This window comes from Phyllostomus discolor, chromosome 5 (assembly GCF_004126475.2).
Source record: "Phyllostomus discolor isolate MPI-MPIP mPhyDis1 chromosome 5, mPhyDis1.pri.v3, whole genome shotgun sequence".
Lineage (NCBI taxonomy): Eukaryota > Metazoa > Chordata > Mammalia > Chiroptera > Phyllostomidae > Phyllostomus > Phyllostomus discolor.
The window spans coordinates 70,726,599-70,744,276 of record NC_040907.2 but is presented as its reverse complement, the minus strand read 5'-3'; the positions used below and the strand labels follow the sequence as shown (position 1 = coordinate 70,744,276).

Genomic DNA, 17,678 nt, shown 5'->3' with positions numbered 1-17,678 from the left:
CTTACTAGCCTGACATGTCAAAATAACTTATTTATCCATTCCTATATTTCAAGACTTTAAAAATATTATATACACATGTATATTTTTAACTTTGATTATTCATTAAGTTTCTACAGGTGAGATCATCAAGCTGATTATTATAAAGGTTTTTAAGGCTCTTATTCCTATTGCCAAAGTGTTTTCCAGAAAGTTGGCACTAATTTACGCTTAAACTAACACAGGTGAATTCAATGCCCATCTCACTGTACTCCAGGAAACTTTCATTTATAATTTTATCTATTAAATAGATACATGTTTTGTTTTATCTCTTTACTAATGAGTATATTTAAACATTTTATTATCCTCTGTATATTTGAGCATTCCTATTTCTATTTGTATTAATTTTGTTTTTAATTTTTGCCTATGTTTTTTACTGGGTTGTTAGCATTCTTCTGATTCACTTAGAAGAGGTATTTATATATTAAGAATGTCAAATTTCTTGCAAATATGACCCTAATTTGCTTTCCTACGTTTTTCTGATAACAAACTGAACTAACTAGGAAAATGGGGACAGACTCATAGATGGAGAGCAGGATGACAGCTAGTGGGGGTGGCGGATTTGAGCAAAAAGGAAAAAAACCTCATGGACATGGACAACAGTGTGGTGATTGCTGGGGGGAGGGGCATATAAGGGGTACTAAATGGTAATGGAAAAAATACAATAAAAATTAAATTAAAAAAGAAAACTAATGCACAAAAAGGTTAGATAATTTTCCCAAGGTCATTTAGTAAGTTGGAATTTAAATCCAGGTTGTCTGGGTACACATATACATAGAAAAGACTGGAAAATATAAATTACAGGTGATTTTTTAAATTTTTGCTTGTTTCTATTTTCTAATTTTTTTCCACAAGAACATGTGTTTCTATAATGTAAAAATTTTTATTAATATACTAACCTATAGAAATAGAGGAAATGAGTTTCTGAAACTCAAAGCACTGTAGTGTAGAATCCCATCGGCTGATATGTTAAAGTGTGCAGCAACAAACTGGGAACATTTTAGAAATGATTAGATTAATTGCTATGGTAGCCATTTAAGCAATTCTTTACAGAAAGAGTAATACAGAAACGAGGTCAATGAGATTTAACTGGATAGATTCAATTAACTTTAGACCATTTTGAAACTTACTCCATTTTCAAGGAGAAACATAACCATTACTAAAGTTTTCTTAATTAGAATCCTGGGAAATTTTATAACAGAGTAAAAGCTCTTACTCTTAAAAAAAATTATGTAGACTTATGGCAAGTTTCTCTTTTTTTTTTTTTTTGACAGTTTCTCTTAATTGCTGCCAAGTGACCAATGAAGCTCACTTATTTTTCATGAAAAGTAAATTATTAAATTTATGTAGAATGAAAGTTATAGTTTAGCTATTTTAACTTGCATTCTTGGTAGTAATGAGAGCTAGAGATCAAATGAGCAAAGAGCATTTACAGGAAGATAGTAAATTTCTCTGCTGCTAACTAAGTAAATGTAACCCAAGATGGGCATGGAGAATATCACTATATTCCAGATTGTTATCTTAGATACAATCATAAGATAACATAAGCACCACAGATGGAAGAACCGTTCTGAAAACATTAAATAAGAGAAATAGTGAAAAAAAAGATTTTAGGATATAAATTACTTAATCTAAGACATTACATATACTTCAACTTTCACTTACGGCAAATAATAAAAATTCATAAAGATAAGGATTTTTTAAAATTAATAAAGATATAATCATATTATTGGTGACTAAAAAAGAAAAATAAAATATTAAAATGAAATTATTTTCATACACAAGCATTGTTCCCACAGATGACTCAGGTAGCCAGTCACATCTTTCCAAAAATAATACTTGAGAAAGCTCAAAATTTTTTCCCTTATGAATTCTTACCTATGTAAGATTTTTCTTCATTTAAGAGTATTACTTAACTTCAGAATCTACTGACTAAATTGTTGTTTCTAAGTTGTCAAGTCAATGTTATGTTCAAATAAATTTTAAGATTATCAGTAATTCCTATGAAAAAGATTATGAGAGAAAGAATTAAATCTTGTAAGATGATTTCTATCCTGTTTAAAAGGGATTAAAAAATTAAAAAGCAGTAAATAAGGGTGTTAAATCTGTGATGGCAGTACATGACAGTGACATGTTGCAAATAAATCTGTGTGGCAATATAAACTGGCTCAGGCATTTGTGCCACATATGACAGCCTAACACGCTTTCATTTCCTCCTTAGTGGTTTTTCAGATTTTCTTATCTCATTGACTATGAAAAGCACAATCATCTCACAGACTGCTTTTGAATTGAGATTTAATGTAATCTGCCCAAAATTTTAGCTTAATTTTAAGAATTGTAAGTGAAATTGAATTCCAAGCAAGTTATCTAATTTGATCAATACCTTAAATTTGTATAGTATAATAATACTTTGAATTGTCTTTCTACTTTAATATATTCCAACTGGTTAGTTGAGTCAGATTAACTCCAATATTCATAATGTTGGCAAAGTATCTAATTTGTTTTCATTTGTTATCCCTGAGTAATTAAAACAGGTTAATGGAAATTCAATTATTTACTTATAATATTCTCAGTTATCAAGTTTATCACTTGTTGAATCTATTCATATTTTTAAAAATCCCTTTTATGATTTTTCCCCAAAATATAACTCACGCAATATTAACGTGATAGAAATGTACACTGCCAATATCTAGTGAAGCTGGATTCAAAGTAGTATAAATGTTTATACTACTTTTCTACTACATATAATGGTACTTTAAGAATACTACATATATCATTTTTATACTACTTGGTGTAAAAATTTGCAATATGAAAATAGTATAAAAATCACTGGAGTATGTAGACAATACCAACTCCAAAACAGCTTTTGCAGTAGATTATTAAACTGAGCCAAACCTAGTCCTCACCTTCTCCCATAAGCCCCCCTCAAACCCCTCCCCCCAAACTCCAAAAGCCTAACAGAGTGAAAAAGATGACAGTTGGTCCAGTTTCTACATTTTGAAAGACATTATATTGTGTACCTTGACCATCTCAGCTGCATCCTAAATGTGACATGTCCAAATTTAAAATGAACTTTTTCCAGCCAGGAATCATCAGCCTTCCATTTTTTACTTGTTAGAATTCTGAGATTTGGGGCAGGAATCATCCTTATACATTCTTTCAAGTCTTCACAGCCAGTTGGCATCCACATCTTGTCCATTCTACTTCTTAATTTTTTATCAAATCCATTCTCTTATTTCTATGCTAACTACTTCCTTAGTTTTGGGCTTTTTTGATTTTTGTTTCCAATAACCCCCTTACAATTCTTTGCTTTTCCAGTCTCTTGTCTTTCAAAAATATTTTCACACTATACAGCTCGAGTAATCTTAATAGTCTATAATGCGTTTACATTTGATTTAAAAATTTTAAATATGTTTGCCTAAATGGCTTGCTCACAGGGTTCTTAATGTTTTGGCCCACCTGCACTTTTTCAGCTTCACGCCCCACTGCTGTCTCATATGCATTCATCACTTACGTCATATTAAACACCTGAAGTTCCTAGAAATGGAACTGTTCCTGTAGCAGTTAGTATTCTTTGTGTTTGATCCTGCCTCTTGCCTTTTCCTTGATGGTCCCTGGATTACTGATTATTCCCAAATTATTTTCAAACTACTTAAGTTACTTTTATCTTAAAAACAACAGTACCTTCACACTACCAGTCTCTTTTTCAGTCAGGATCCTTGAAAAAATAGCTTTTACTTCTTTACGTTCTGCTCACCTTTCAACCCACTGCAGTCTAGTTGCTGCCCTTACAACTATTTTAAAATCTAAAAAATAGCAATAAAAACTACCAATAAAATGCTAATGTCCAAATCCAATGGACTAGTGCACCTGACACCTCGAATATCATTTGACACTGTTAACCGCTACTAGTTATCTATAAACAAATATACCAACTCACTTATTTTTGTGCTTTGTAAACATAAAAAATGTGTTAAAAGATAAAAATAATAAGCACCACTTAACCATAAGCATCACTAACATTTTTACTTATTTCCTTCAAGTCTCTTTTTCTATGTACCTATAAGTATAGAAAAAATGGATATTACATTTATAAATATATATTCTACTCTTTACTTATAAGTATCTTCCTTTGGCATTAAACAGATATTTGGGAAATGATCTTGATCACTACATAATGTGTTTTATAGACAGACCATAATTTACTTAGCCTTTGTCCTGTTGACATTTAGCTAGTTTTCAATTTTCATTAATATATCTAGCTCTCTTATAAACATTTTGAGAGACAAATCTTTGCCTCAGATTCTTACTTTATTTATTGATTTTAGAGAGAAAGAGGAAGAGAGAGACAGAAACATTGATTTGCTGTTCCACTTATTTATGCATTCATTGGTTGATTTTTTTGTATGTGTCCTGACCAGAGATTGAACCTGCAAGCTTGGCATATCAGGACAAAGCTCACTGCGTATGCTCAGGCTTTTCTTTTTCTGGTTATTCCACAGTATTTTTGTCCTCAGCCCCTTAAATGCTCCACAGGCATCTCAGACTCATTATGTCCTAAATTAATCTCATCCTCCATCTTAAACTTGCTTCAATTTTTGGTTAATGACATCATCAACCACCCAGGTATCCCAGTCAGAAACCTGAATCTTTTAAGATGACTTCCTCCTCTCATCTTATCAGTGACTAAGTTTCTCCAATTCACATCTTAAATCTCTCAAATATATCCACTCCTCTCTATCTCCACAACCAGTGCCCAAACTCAAGCCTTTATTATTGTTAACACTCATCACCAGTCTCCCTGCCTTGTCACCCTGCTCCATTCCATCCTACATACTGCTTCCACAATGCTCTTTCTAAATTGCAAACCGGACGGTGTTACTCTTTAGACTGAACATCCCTATTCAACTTCGTCTCTTCCCTTTCCATCCATTCCCTTCTCTTCAGTGATATGGGATGATCAGAATTCCTCACTACCTCTAAACTCTTTTTCTGCCAAAAGTATGCCTCTTCCTTTGTCTTGTGAATTCCTGCAAATCCTAACATAGTAAGGTAGCCTATTGAAGTGTCATTGCATCCTTTTCCTCACCTTTATCCACTGATTACACTTCATATAGAGTTTTATTATTACACATTACAGTTTTATAATTCTTGTTTAACAATCTCTCTTTTTCACCTGAGATGCTGAAGGTCGGATACTATGCCATTCATTTTTTCAATCCCCAACACTAGCATGATCTGGAATGTATTAGGCCCTCACATGTATGGAGTAAATGTTATTTTTGATAGCAACTTAAAAATTTCTTTCCATCTTCTCCCATCATCTAATTATTCACCAAGTTCTATAATCTCAGTTCTATCTAATATCTCTGTTACTAAATCCTCCTCCATTTCCCATTTCTAAAGTTAACAAAACTATTGTAACTGCATTCTGAGATTTGGGTGCTTCTACAAAACAGGCCATCTTCAGATACTGCTGACAAGTATCTTTCTAAAAACACTTGGTTACATTACGTAACTACTTAAAGAAAAAACAACTTGGATGACTACCCACTGTGAGTTGGAGGTGGTTATTTCCCAAGAAGAAGGAAACAGATCATCCACTGAGAATTAAAAATAATTAAATGAAAGCATAATGGGAAGACATAGGCACCTACCAAATCAGGGCTTTGTCTACTTAAACATAGCATCTGGTAACATTCAGAATTCAACTCCAGCTCAGCTATTTAGCCTGATATCCAACGCACATCCTGGTCACCATCCTTCAATATGCAGTTGTGGCCAGAATGTCCCATTGCCAAGAAAATTCTTATTCATCCTTGAAAGCTAGTATCAGTTATTACCTGATTGCTCCAAGAGATAGTATAAAGGAACTTTAGGCTCTCTCCATAATGTTCATCAATCCTCCCCAAGCAACCCAAATCAAAATAAATTTAATAAGAGTATATTTTGGTATGGATTTGGTATAGAAATTTTGCAATCACATCCAAACTAGTATAAAACCATCTTTTAAAAACATTTCTACTTTTATTGACTTGCAAAATACAATCTAAGTAAAAAGCAAAGTACTTTCTATACAAGTACATCTTCAAGACAAGTCTCCTAGCCTATGCTTCCAAATAGATTGCAGCCACTAAGCCTCTTTATAGAAATTCTGAAGCAGTCATTATTACTTGCTCTAAGAAGCTTTCTGTAATCTCTGACAAGCTGTTCATAGCTCCTCTGTCTGAGCTCCCACAATTCTTACCATCTATAGCTGTTATCTTACCAAATAATAGTATAATGTTTTATTTCTCTTAGTTGCTTTCACTAGGGTAGTTCATCCAGGGTTAGAACACTACATCAATTTTCTCATGTGTAAAATAAAGATAATAAGAAGACATTCTCACAGAACTGCTGTGAGCATTAAATGTTATGCATATTTAAAGCACTTGGTACAGTGTCTAACATATAAATGCTAAATAAATGTTAGCAATTATTTTTCAATATGTTTGCTGAATGATGAAGAACTAGCCCAAAGAGTCCCACAACAAACAAGCTGGTAGATGTACCATTTACAAAAGAGCATGGTAAGAAAACACCCATGTTCTGAAATTACCGAAGGGACCATTACTTAAACAAAATACCTTTCCTATAGTCTATTTGCAGATGAGAGATGAAATTGAATAGCTTTTTAATGTATAGTAGTTTTAAAAAAATTTTAAAGACATTGACACTGGGAAAGAGATAAAGTTTCAATTATAAATTTCTGAACTCCTGAGGTCATTTATTGAAAATAACACTTGATCTTCTGGCCAAGATGGAGGCATAGGTAGATATACTTCCTTCCTTGCACAACCAAAAGAAGGATAACAACCAATTTAAAAACAAAAACCAAACCAGAACTGCCAGAAAATAGAACTGTATGGAAGTCTAATAACCAAGGCGTTAGAGAAGAAAATTTCATCCAGATAGGTAGGAGGGGTGGAGAGGATAAACAGCAAGGCAGCAGCTGGCAGACTGGACAGTGCCACATTCATGTGCAGGTAAACTGGGAGAACAACTCAGGAGACAGACAGACTGAGCAACCCAGGGTTCCAGTGCCAGGAAAAGAAAACATAGAAACCTCTGGCTATAAAAACCTGTGGGGGTTGTGGCAGTGGGAGAAACTGCCAGTTTTATAGGAGAATCCATTGGAGGGGCCCACAGGGTCACAGAATATACACAAGCCCACCTACCCAAGAATCAGTACCAGGACAGCACCTGGAAGGGCGCAATTCATGTGTGGGAAGCAGGGGAAGTGACTGAATGCGGGTGAGAGATGAGCAAGCAGCATTGTCCCCTCCCTGACCCCTCTAGCACATACAGCACCACAATGCTGCAAGGTGGGTTGCCCCACCCAAGCAAATACCTATGCCTCCACCCCTTACAATGTAACAGGTGTGCCAAGACAAAGAAATATGGCCCAAATGAAGGAACATATCAAAGCTCCAGAGAAGAACTAAACAGTAAGGAGATAGCCAACCCATCAGATGTGAAGTTCAAAACACTGGTAATTAAGATGCTCAGGGAAATGATTGAGTGTGGCCACAAAATAAAGGAAGTGAAGGCTACAAAAAGTGAAATAAAGAAAAATATACAAGGAACCAACAGTGAAGGGAAGGAAACCAGGACTCAAGTCAACAATTTGGAGAAGGAAGAAATAAACATTCAACCAGAACACAATGAAGAGACAGGCTTTCAAAAAAATGAGAAGAGGCTCAGTAACCTCCAGAACAACTTTAAATGTTCCAACATCCAAATCACAGGGGTGCCAGAAGAAGAGGAGGAAGAGTAAGAAATTGAAAACTTATCTGAAAAGTAATGAAGGAGAACTTCCCCAATTTGGCAAAGGAAATAGACACACAAGTGCAGGAAGCTCAGAGTCCCAAACAAGTTGAACCCAAATAGGTCCACACCAAGACATTTCATACTTAAACTGCCAAAGATAAAAGATAAGGTGAGAATCTTAAAAGCAACAAAAGAAAAGGGGCGCTCATAAGACTATCAGCTGATTTCTCAAAAGAAAGCTTGCAGGCAAAAAGGGGCTGAAAAGGCGTATTTGAAGTCATTAAAAGCAAGTATCTACATCCAAGATTACCCTATCCAGCGAAGCCATCATTGAGAGTGGAAGGGCAGATAAAATGCTTCTCAGATAAGGTCAAGTTAAGGAGTTCATCATCACCAAGCCCTTATTATATGAAATGTTAAAGGGATTTATCTAAGAAAAAGATGATCAAAACTATGAACAGTAAAATGACAACAAACTCACAACTATCAACAAGCAAACCTAGAAAAACAAAACAAACTAATCAAACAACTAGAAAAGGAAGAGAATCACAGAAATGGAGATCACATGGAGGGTTATCAGCAGGGAGCAGTGAGGTGGAGAACGGGGGAAAGGTACAGGGAATAAGAAACATAATTGGTAGGCACAAAATAGACAGGGGGAGGTTAAGAACAGCATAAGAAATGGAGAAGCCGAAGAACTTATATGTACAATCCATGGACATTTACTAAGGGGGAGGGAATGGGGATACCAAGCAGAGGGGGATAAAGGGGAGAAAAAAATGGGACAACTATAATAGCATAATCAGTAAAATATACTTAAAGAAAATAACACAAAATGATTTCACATTTGGAGAAAAAGAAAATGCAAAATCTTGGGAATTTATGCTGTCCCTGACATCATATATTAATCCTTTATACTATAAACTATCTGTAAATGTATTTGTTCTCACATTTTATAATAAGAATCAAATGAAGTGTGTTGTGGAGTAGAAATACTATCAAACTGAAATGAGAAATACTGGATTTAGCCCACAATTTAGCTGTGGGATCTTGGGCAATCTTTTAAATCCTCTGGGATTTAGAGAGTCATCCTTTGGAATTTGAAAGGATTAGACTAATGCCTAAATCTAGCTCTAAAACACAAAGTTCTTACAATAATGCATTTAACCTTTTTCTTATTTGTTTTTTAATCTTCACCTGAGGACCTGCTTATTGATTTTAGAGAGAGGGGAAGGGAGGGAGGAAGAGAAACATCAATGTGTGGTTGCCTCTTGAGTGCCCCCTCCTGGGGACCTGGCCTGCAACCCAGGCATGTGCCCTGACAGGGAATTGAACTGGTAACCCCTTGGTTCGCAGGCTGGCACTCAACCCACTGACCCACACCAGCCAGGGCCAATGCCTATTTCTTGACTCTTTGAATGAATGCCCACTGCAGAACTTCCAGTTAAAAAAGGCATAACAAATTTATGGTATAACAGGTTAGTAGCTAATGTTTACATAAGTTTATAAGAGTAACAACTGGTGTGCATTTATGATTTTTGACATTCAATATACAGATTCTCTCTATTGTTAATCATTTGAAGATTTGTTCATTTAGAAAAGAAATTCTAAACCAAAAAGTTTCTTTACGTCTGACATATTTTAGAGAAATTATCAGTTACAAAGCTTTTCGGAGAGGCTAATTCTACTAAATGTCATCATCAGAAGGGCCATGTCCACCAATATCAAATAGGCATCCAAGTGTTTACTCCCCAGTAGCATTTTTAGGAAAAAAATTTTTATCTTTGCCATGCTACAAAAATTGCAGACTGAAAGACAATTTGATCAATATCTTATGGAAGCAGAGTATACAGACACCTGGAGAAGACAAACATACACGTGTGCATACACAGTTTAACTGAGTAACTTGAGTGCCTCATGTATCCATTTTCGAGTTAATATTTAGTGCAGGCATTTATTGCAGGTGCAGTTCCAAAATATCTCTACCATGGAATGTAAAATGGGAGTAATTAACTAACTATAAAGGGAGTCTATATTGGTAAAACAGAGGGAGAACTTTCCCACTTCTTTTGAAAAAGGGCAGATGTCTCTCTCTGGATATACCCCCAAAATTTAGAGTTAAAAGGAATTCCATTTCTCTGTTTTATAACAATGTAATTGAAATTTGAGATGCATTTACTTCACAATTTCCTAGACCTGAACTATTAGGAAAGTGAAGGGTTTTTTCTTTTTAAAAATTATTTTTTAAATTTTATTTTTCAATTACAGTTGGCATTCATTTTATGTTAGTTTCAGGTGTGCACAGCATAGTGGTTAGATGATCATATACTTTATAAAGTACTCACCCTGATAAATCTAGTGCGCATTTGACAACACGCATAGTTATTACAATATTATTGACTATATTCCCTATGCTGCAATTTACATTATTGTGACTATTCTGTAACAACCAATTTGTACTTCTTAATCCCTTCACATTTTCACCCAGCCCCCAACCCCTGTCCCCTCTGGCAACCATTAGTTTGCTCTCTGTATCTATGAGTCTATTTGTTTTGTTTGTTCATTAATTTTGTTCTTTAGATTCCACATATAAGTGAGATCATACAGTATTTGACTTTCTCTGTCTGACATATTTCACTTAGCATAATGTTCTCAAGGCTTTTTTTTTATATTCAGCCACCAGCCTCAACTACACCAATTCACCAAGCCAAGTCTGAATGTTACTCACTGGTTAATGCTACATAAACTGAGACAAGCACAATATATTTTTTATTGTTAAATTATTATGTTACCATATGCAGAGCAAAAAGTAAAGGAACAGATCTACTTGTGCATTCACATTTTCAGTTCTTGAATGGTAAGTGAACAAATGATCAGTTAGGAAAGGAAACTGAAGGAAGGGCTTCCTTATAGTCTTCTAATTTTTCCAATAATAAAACATGCTAAAAAAATTTAGAAAAACTTGTTTTCTACATGTGATATCATATTAATAAACAATGTTTACTTCAATAAACTGTAAAGACTCCCTCAATAGTAAGGGCAGTGCATCTCTAGCTAATGTAATTATCATTTGGATATAACATAAACATCAAAAAATAAAGGGGTGGTATAGTTGAGTATTTTCCAAAGTGTTAGTACTCTTAATGCTGAGTTTCCAGTTCCAGAATTGTCCATTCCCCTTGGGGTGAACAATCTTCAGAGGAAAAACTAGCCATGGTGATGCTTGCAGAGGAATCAAGTGGAGAGGTTAGTTCACTCCATCTGTTCAAAGTGTCAACATGTGCTTTACCCTGAGGTTTTGAGCTGTCTCGTGCTAAAAGTAGTGTCTGATTGATTAGATACTGTGCTAAATTTAAGTCTTCAGGAACAGAATTTGTAATATTTAAGTTTGAATCCTGTTCAGAAAGCAGTTGCTTTAATAATGTCCAATCTTGTTTTGCAAAGTGTTGATCATCTTCCAAATCCATGTCTGTGATATGTGTTTCTGATTCCATTTTCTGCTCAAATGCTTCTATTACATCCATCTCGTATATTGGAGAGAGGCTTTTTGAAGGTCGATGGTCATACATGTAGGTTTGTGCCACTGTATCACAATCATCTATGTCTCCTGAAATAATTCATAATACTACACAATGTAAAAATTGCACATGTTGGTACCCTCAGAGTTTTGTAACAATGTAACAGTTACAGTCCAAAAAAAACAACAAAAAAACCCAGAATGGGAAAAAATAATATTTATACAAATTGACAAGATTTTTGAGGCATTTCTTTTTCTATCTTAAAAAAAACAACTCAAGAATGTTTAGCAGCAAAATCAAAATTGGCAACTAACAATAATTTTCAATAATTTGAAAACTTGTGATACAGAAAACAACAGAAATTATTTAAACATAAGCATAGAATATGCACATATATCTAATTCACTACAATAAAAACTTAAAGAAGAAAAAAGGACATGGTTATTTGATGGTGACTTTTAGGGTAAGTCAGTTCCAAAAGGAGAATAAATACATTTTATCTAAAGCCTTATTTGTATATTGCACATGCAAAGGAGGATGCAAGCAAGGACAAACAAAAAAGTACAACTTTAAGGAGCTCCCTATTCTTGTGATGTTGGTGAACAGGGGCTATTGATCCATATTTTTTAGTTCTAATATACAATAGCTACTCGGTCAGTGACTATTGCATATTTTAAATTACTATACTAAGGAAGACAAACACAAAACAATTAAGACAGAAAATCATCTATACATATGAAGTAAGCCTGGTCTATTTCATATATTATCATTGCTTCTAAATATAATCTCTTTTAAGGAAATTTATCTTTTTACTTGAAAATTTTAGAATAGAATTATAGTGACCCTTAAAGTCTTGATCTTTGTAAAATGTATATAAATTGTAATAATTAATCTAGTTAAAATAGTTCAATGTTTTTAGTTACATATTACTATAGTTATTGCACAGACCTCTTAAGATATATACTAGCATAGTCCATAAATCATATCTAATGTATAATAAAATTTCTAATAGTCAAGAATCCCTATGTTAAATTAGATATAAATAACTAAATAATAGCAAACTAAGCTTTTCTCTTTATTCTTTTATGTAAAATCTCTTATGAGTAAGTTAGCTCTAATAATCAAAATTTTTACTAGATATTGATTCTGCACTAGGATTTTAAGTGAACAATAAAGAGTAACTAGTTAATTTTAATATTATTAGGAAATTAAGTTTTCATTTAAAATTTGAATCTGTTGCTTAAATAATTATTCTAACTAAAATATAACATTCAAGGCTAAATACAACTTTAAAATTTTGTAAACTGATTTTCTTATGGATTTAACATTTCTATTTCTGTACATTACCTGCAGATAAAGCAATATTAGCTTTTTCAGTAGCTGTAGAATGGCTCTCTTTCACTTGACCTCCCTGAGGCAGAAGCTGACTCCGACAGGAGTCCAGAGATTTTGTAGAGCTGTTCTTTGGTATGTCAGAATTGGGTTCTCTTTGATGAAGCTCCAAATGACATGGTCTTTCTTGAGATTTTATATCACCATCTGAGAGTTTGCTGTGTTGCTGAAAGTCATTATCTACAGTGCTCCCATTGCTTACTTTCTTATTTTCCGTAAGAAGATGCCTGCCTTCTTTGGGCAGGACATCAATGGTATACTTTTTTTCTGTAACAGACGCACTCTGTTTATCTTTTCTTGAAGGGCCAATACTACTAACACCCAAGAGAAAGCTTTCCTTTTTACATACATTGTTGCCTTTATCTCGTTTACATTCTAAAATACTACCTTCATTTCCCTGTATATTTCTAGAATAGCAGGTCCTTCTAGGATGTTCATGAGAAAAGCCATCAAAAACATCAGAAGGTGAAAGAGAATCTATAGAAGGCAGAAAGGGAGTATGGACTTCCCCTTCATCAGATCCCAGTTCTTCACATTCATCTACTGAAAGTAAAACTGACCTTTTAAAATTTTTGCTTGTAGAAAACTCATGACTTTCATTTTCAGTTGCATCTTCAAAAGCTAAGTTAATTATCCCCTGAAAATGCTGAGGAGCTGAATTAGACACAGAGAAATTTTCTGCAACATTTTCAGCTTCAGATCTTTCATCTTCTGTTTCATCTGCTGAGGAAGAAACTTGATCTACTTCCTGAGCAAACTGGACACTGCCTCGTAGAATATTTTCTTTTTCCCTAGGGTGGACTATTGTAGATCGAGACCAAATTTCTGGCCTTTTTCTAGGAATCTCATCATCACTTGTTGAATTAACTTGGAAAGGATCATTACTACTTTGCTTTTTCATTTTCACTTCAATTCTTAAGTTACTATCATACATTTTTAATTCTTCAGGAGTACTAGTATCACTGCTACTTCTTCCAAGAAAATCATGGCATAGCATAGTGCCACATTTAGAAATACCTCTGTCATTTGACCCATCATCATCCTGAGACCCTCCAGCATCATAGTCTTCAGACCTGGGCTTTATGTCATCAGAGGATGTGGTAGCACTGCCACTGTCAGATTCAGGACTGTCTCTCTGATGCAGAACACTGGTACTCAAATTCCAGTCACTCGTGAATGGAGCTTCTCTATTTTTCTCTGGAATTTCTGTTGCTTCCGTATCTTTAGGAGAATTTTTTCCTGATATTTGTTCTAAAAAACACTTGGAGGAACTATCTGAGTCTGCTGTAGCATATTTGTCTTCATTCATGGCAGAGCCATCAGATAACTGACTAGGAATTGTCTGCTCTACATGAAATGTAGGTTTTCCATCAACTTGAATAGTATGTAAGTTATCCATTGTCCTTTCAGGAACACAAGGTACATCTTTCACACATTCAATGCTTGATTTTTTGTTCATGTCTTTTCTCTCTATGTGTTTCTCCTTATCTAATACTGAATGGATTTGCTCTGCATTTGTTGAATCCAAATCACAAACTGGATTAGAGTTCAAGAGGTTTTCATTTGGATTTAAAATCATGGATTTTATGGCAGTGGTGCTGTAAAATTCTGGATCTATATTTTCACTTCCATTAGTATGACAGTGTAGTTGAGCTGGGTTGCAGTGATCTATTTCTCTGTGACTGGACAATTTTGTTTCAATTTTTCCTGAACAAATCTGTCTTGATTCCAATTCATGTTTTATTGATTTATCCATATTTGAAATCTTTTGGCATTCTAATACCAGTTTCTCTTTTTCTTGATTGTTTAATGGCTTTTGTGGGCCAGGTGTGCATGATGACTGGAATGCTTCTATACCAATGATTTCAGCTGTGAGGTTAATTAGAGGTTCATGAGGCTTCTGTTCAGTAACACTGCCACTGTTGTTACATTTTTGGACAACAGATGTTTCACTTTTTAAAGATCTTTGAGAAGAAGATTGAGCCTTCAATATGATCTGTCCAGGAACCATTTTCTGTTTTGAATCTTTATTATTTAAAGTTTCACCTTTCTTAGATTGATTTACGTTTTTAGGTATTGCCACCATTTTTGCATTAACTTTAGGCAAAGTTGTGTGCCCTTGCTTGACAATTTTTCTCTTAGGTGTTTGTTTTTCTGTTGTACTGTGGTCCAACTTCGTTACATTTCCATCAGACTGCCTTGAAGATTTCACTGAATTTGGTGATTCTCCTTGGCATCCTAAGAAAAGAAATTCAAAAGTGTAATATACCTTTCAATTTTTGAATAAAATTATTTGTTTTTCAATTATTTTAGAAGAAATAAAATAAATAAAACAATGGAATGGTAACATACCTACAATCAAATGGACAATTACAGAATAGGAGTTAGTCACATAATAAAATAAAAAAGGAAAATATTTTTTTTCTTATACCAAAAGAGCAGCCAGAGACTTGCCTTTGAAGTTTTTTTGGGGGGAAAAAGACTATATTCCATACAGCTGAAAAGGGGGATCAAGATTAACATAAAATAGAAATATTAAAACTGCTCCATTTTTTTCCCTCAACCATGAAGAAAACCAATTTCTTTCTCATAACCAAATCATTATTATTATTGTAGCTCATTAGGGTTAACAATTTAGATATGCAGTTGAAACTAAAACTGGTAACTGAAAAAAAAAGAGGATTCATTTTGGGAATCTATTTGTTTATACTGGTTCAAGTCCTAGAGATCACATTTTGAGCCCTGTCAAACAGAATTACCAAGTATTTTGAAATATTTAACTTTAGCTAGAACATGAATAATTTTCCTCTGCCTTATTTTTTATTTACTTTCAGTATTATTCATTATGTAACTCAACATTGTTTTTAGGATTTTACAAACTACTAATGCATATAACAAATTAATTTTTAAAATCAGTTAGTATGTTAGCAAATTATGCAATTTGACCGGCACTCTTTTCTTTCTTAGAATGGGGAACAGATTCCAAAGGAAATATTCTCCCTCCTGTGAGGTTGTGGAGAAAAGGGAACCCTAGCGCACTGTTGGTAGGAATGCAGACTGGTGCAGCCACTGTGGAAAACAGTATGGAATTTCCTCAGAAAACTAAAAATGGAACTGTCTTTTTATCTGGAAATTCCACTGCCGGGATTATACCCTAAGAATCCTGAAATACTATTTCAAAAGAATCTATGCACCCCAATGTTCATAGCAGCAAAACTCACAATAGCGAAGTGTTGGAAGCAACCTAGGTACCCATCGGTAAATGAGTGGATCAAAAAACTGTGGTACATTTACACAATGGAATACCACACAGCAGAGAGAAAGAAGGAGCCCCTACCCTTTGTGAGGGCATGGACAGATCTAGAAAGCATTATGCTAAGCGAAATAAGCCAGGCGGTGAAAGACAAATACCATATGATCTCACCTTTAACAGGAACCTAATCAACAAAACAAACAAACAACAAGCAAAATATAACCAGAGACATTAAATTAAGAACAAACTGACAGTAACCAGAGGGGAGAAGAGAGAGGATAATGGGGAAAAGGGGAAGGGTCATTAAGGAACAGGTCTAAAGGAGCCATGGACAAAGCCAAAGGGGGTTAGGATCGAGGGTGGGAGATGGGGATGTGTGGGGTGGGAGGATGTGTGGGGGGGGAATGGAGACAACTGTACTTGAATTACAATAAAAAACTATAAAAATAAAAATAAAATTAAAAAGTAATAAAACTCAAAAAAGAGAGAAAAATTCTTCCTTCTATGTATTATAGCTCTCTAGACTGCACCATTACTTTTTAAAGAAGACTTTAGTGCTGATTTTGCAGATGGAATTCCTAGTTATCAAGGAAACTTTGAAGAAACCTGGCCATAATATATAAAAGGACCAGAAATGCAGATAGTAGGGACTCCCTTAATTATTTCTCTCACAAAAGACAATAAAAACCAAACCAACACCCCAGAATACCAAAATACTGCACTTCTTTGAAATGTAAAAATATAAAATCTCATTTCTACAGCATGAAACGAATGTAAAATGAGTGAAACCATGTTATATATTGCTTATTTGCTGCTCAAGTTCCAATCAGAGTTCTGTTTATTCAATTTAAACAAGGAAGGAACACCAGGATTATGTCAGGTTTACCTTGAGTTTTAGCAAGATTAGATGGGGCATTCTTTGTCCTCTGCTGAGCTGTAGCGCATACATTGTCATGTCCTCTTTTCTTTAAAATTGCCTGTGGTACTGGATCACTATATCCTTTGCTAGTGACCTTCTTTAGCACACTAAGAAAAATGATATGCATTCAGTATTATATTGAAATTCCCAAACATGAGCTTTTAAAAGACTCATACACAAAATAATTTTTTTCTCAAAGAAATAAAAAAAATCTCTTTTTTAAAAATAAAAAGACCAGATGCCCATATGTCTTTAAGGTTCTAAAACTGTAGATCAAGTATGGTAAAGCAATGTATAATCAAGTGTGACAAATGTAAATTATTTGCATCAATCATTTTGCATAAATATACTTTTTAGTAAATAAGAAATGTTTTAAAATGCTATGTAAATACTTTAGTTTTTCTAAAAAGAAGATATTTTAAAATATTTAGCTAGAAGTCAGTATATAATTAACTTTCAGAGAAAGCTAACATATATGTAAAACAATGAAGACTTACCTATTATTTATATTAGTTTCTTGTTCATGAATGCTTTTTTTATTGGAAGTTCCATTGGTAACTTTTGAAACAGGTTGAGATTTCACAGCTGTAAGTTAAGAAAAAGGAAGTCAAGAGACAGAACACTAAATATGTAACAATTATGTACAAAGTCATTGATCAGACAGATACTATATACAAAATTAAATGGCAACATGGGAAGAACTGTGTTTTCTTTGTTTGCATGAATACATGTAAGTAAATACTTTTTTTTG

At 34.0% G+C, this 17,678-nt stretch overlaps 1 protein-coding gene across 3 annotated transcripts in view; it reads right to left on the bottom strand.

Moving 5' to 3' along the window:
* BTBD8 (BTB domain containing 8) overlaps positions 1–17,678 on the bottom strand; it is a 133,379-nt gene that overhangs the window by 32,686 nt on the left and 83,015 nt on the right. For 2 of the 3 annotated variants that reach the window (XM_036026415.1, XM_036026414.1), the window contains exons 15-17: positions 17,425–17,512; positions 16,895–17,034; positions 12,711–14,993 (exon numbers count right to left, since the gene is read on the bottom strand). In XM_036026415.1, the coding sequence (XP_035882308.1) occupies positions 12,711–14,993; positions 16,895–17,034; positions 17,425–17,512 (2,511 nt within the window). Of the gene's footprint in view, positions 1–10,592; positions 11,453–12,710; positions 14,994–16,894; positions 17,035–17,424; positions 17,513–17,678 lie in introns of those variants that run through there. The other variant, XM_028512416.2, reaches the window with a different exon arrangement.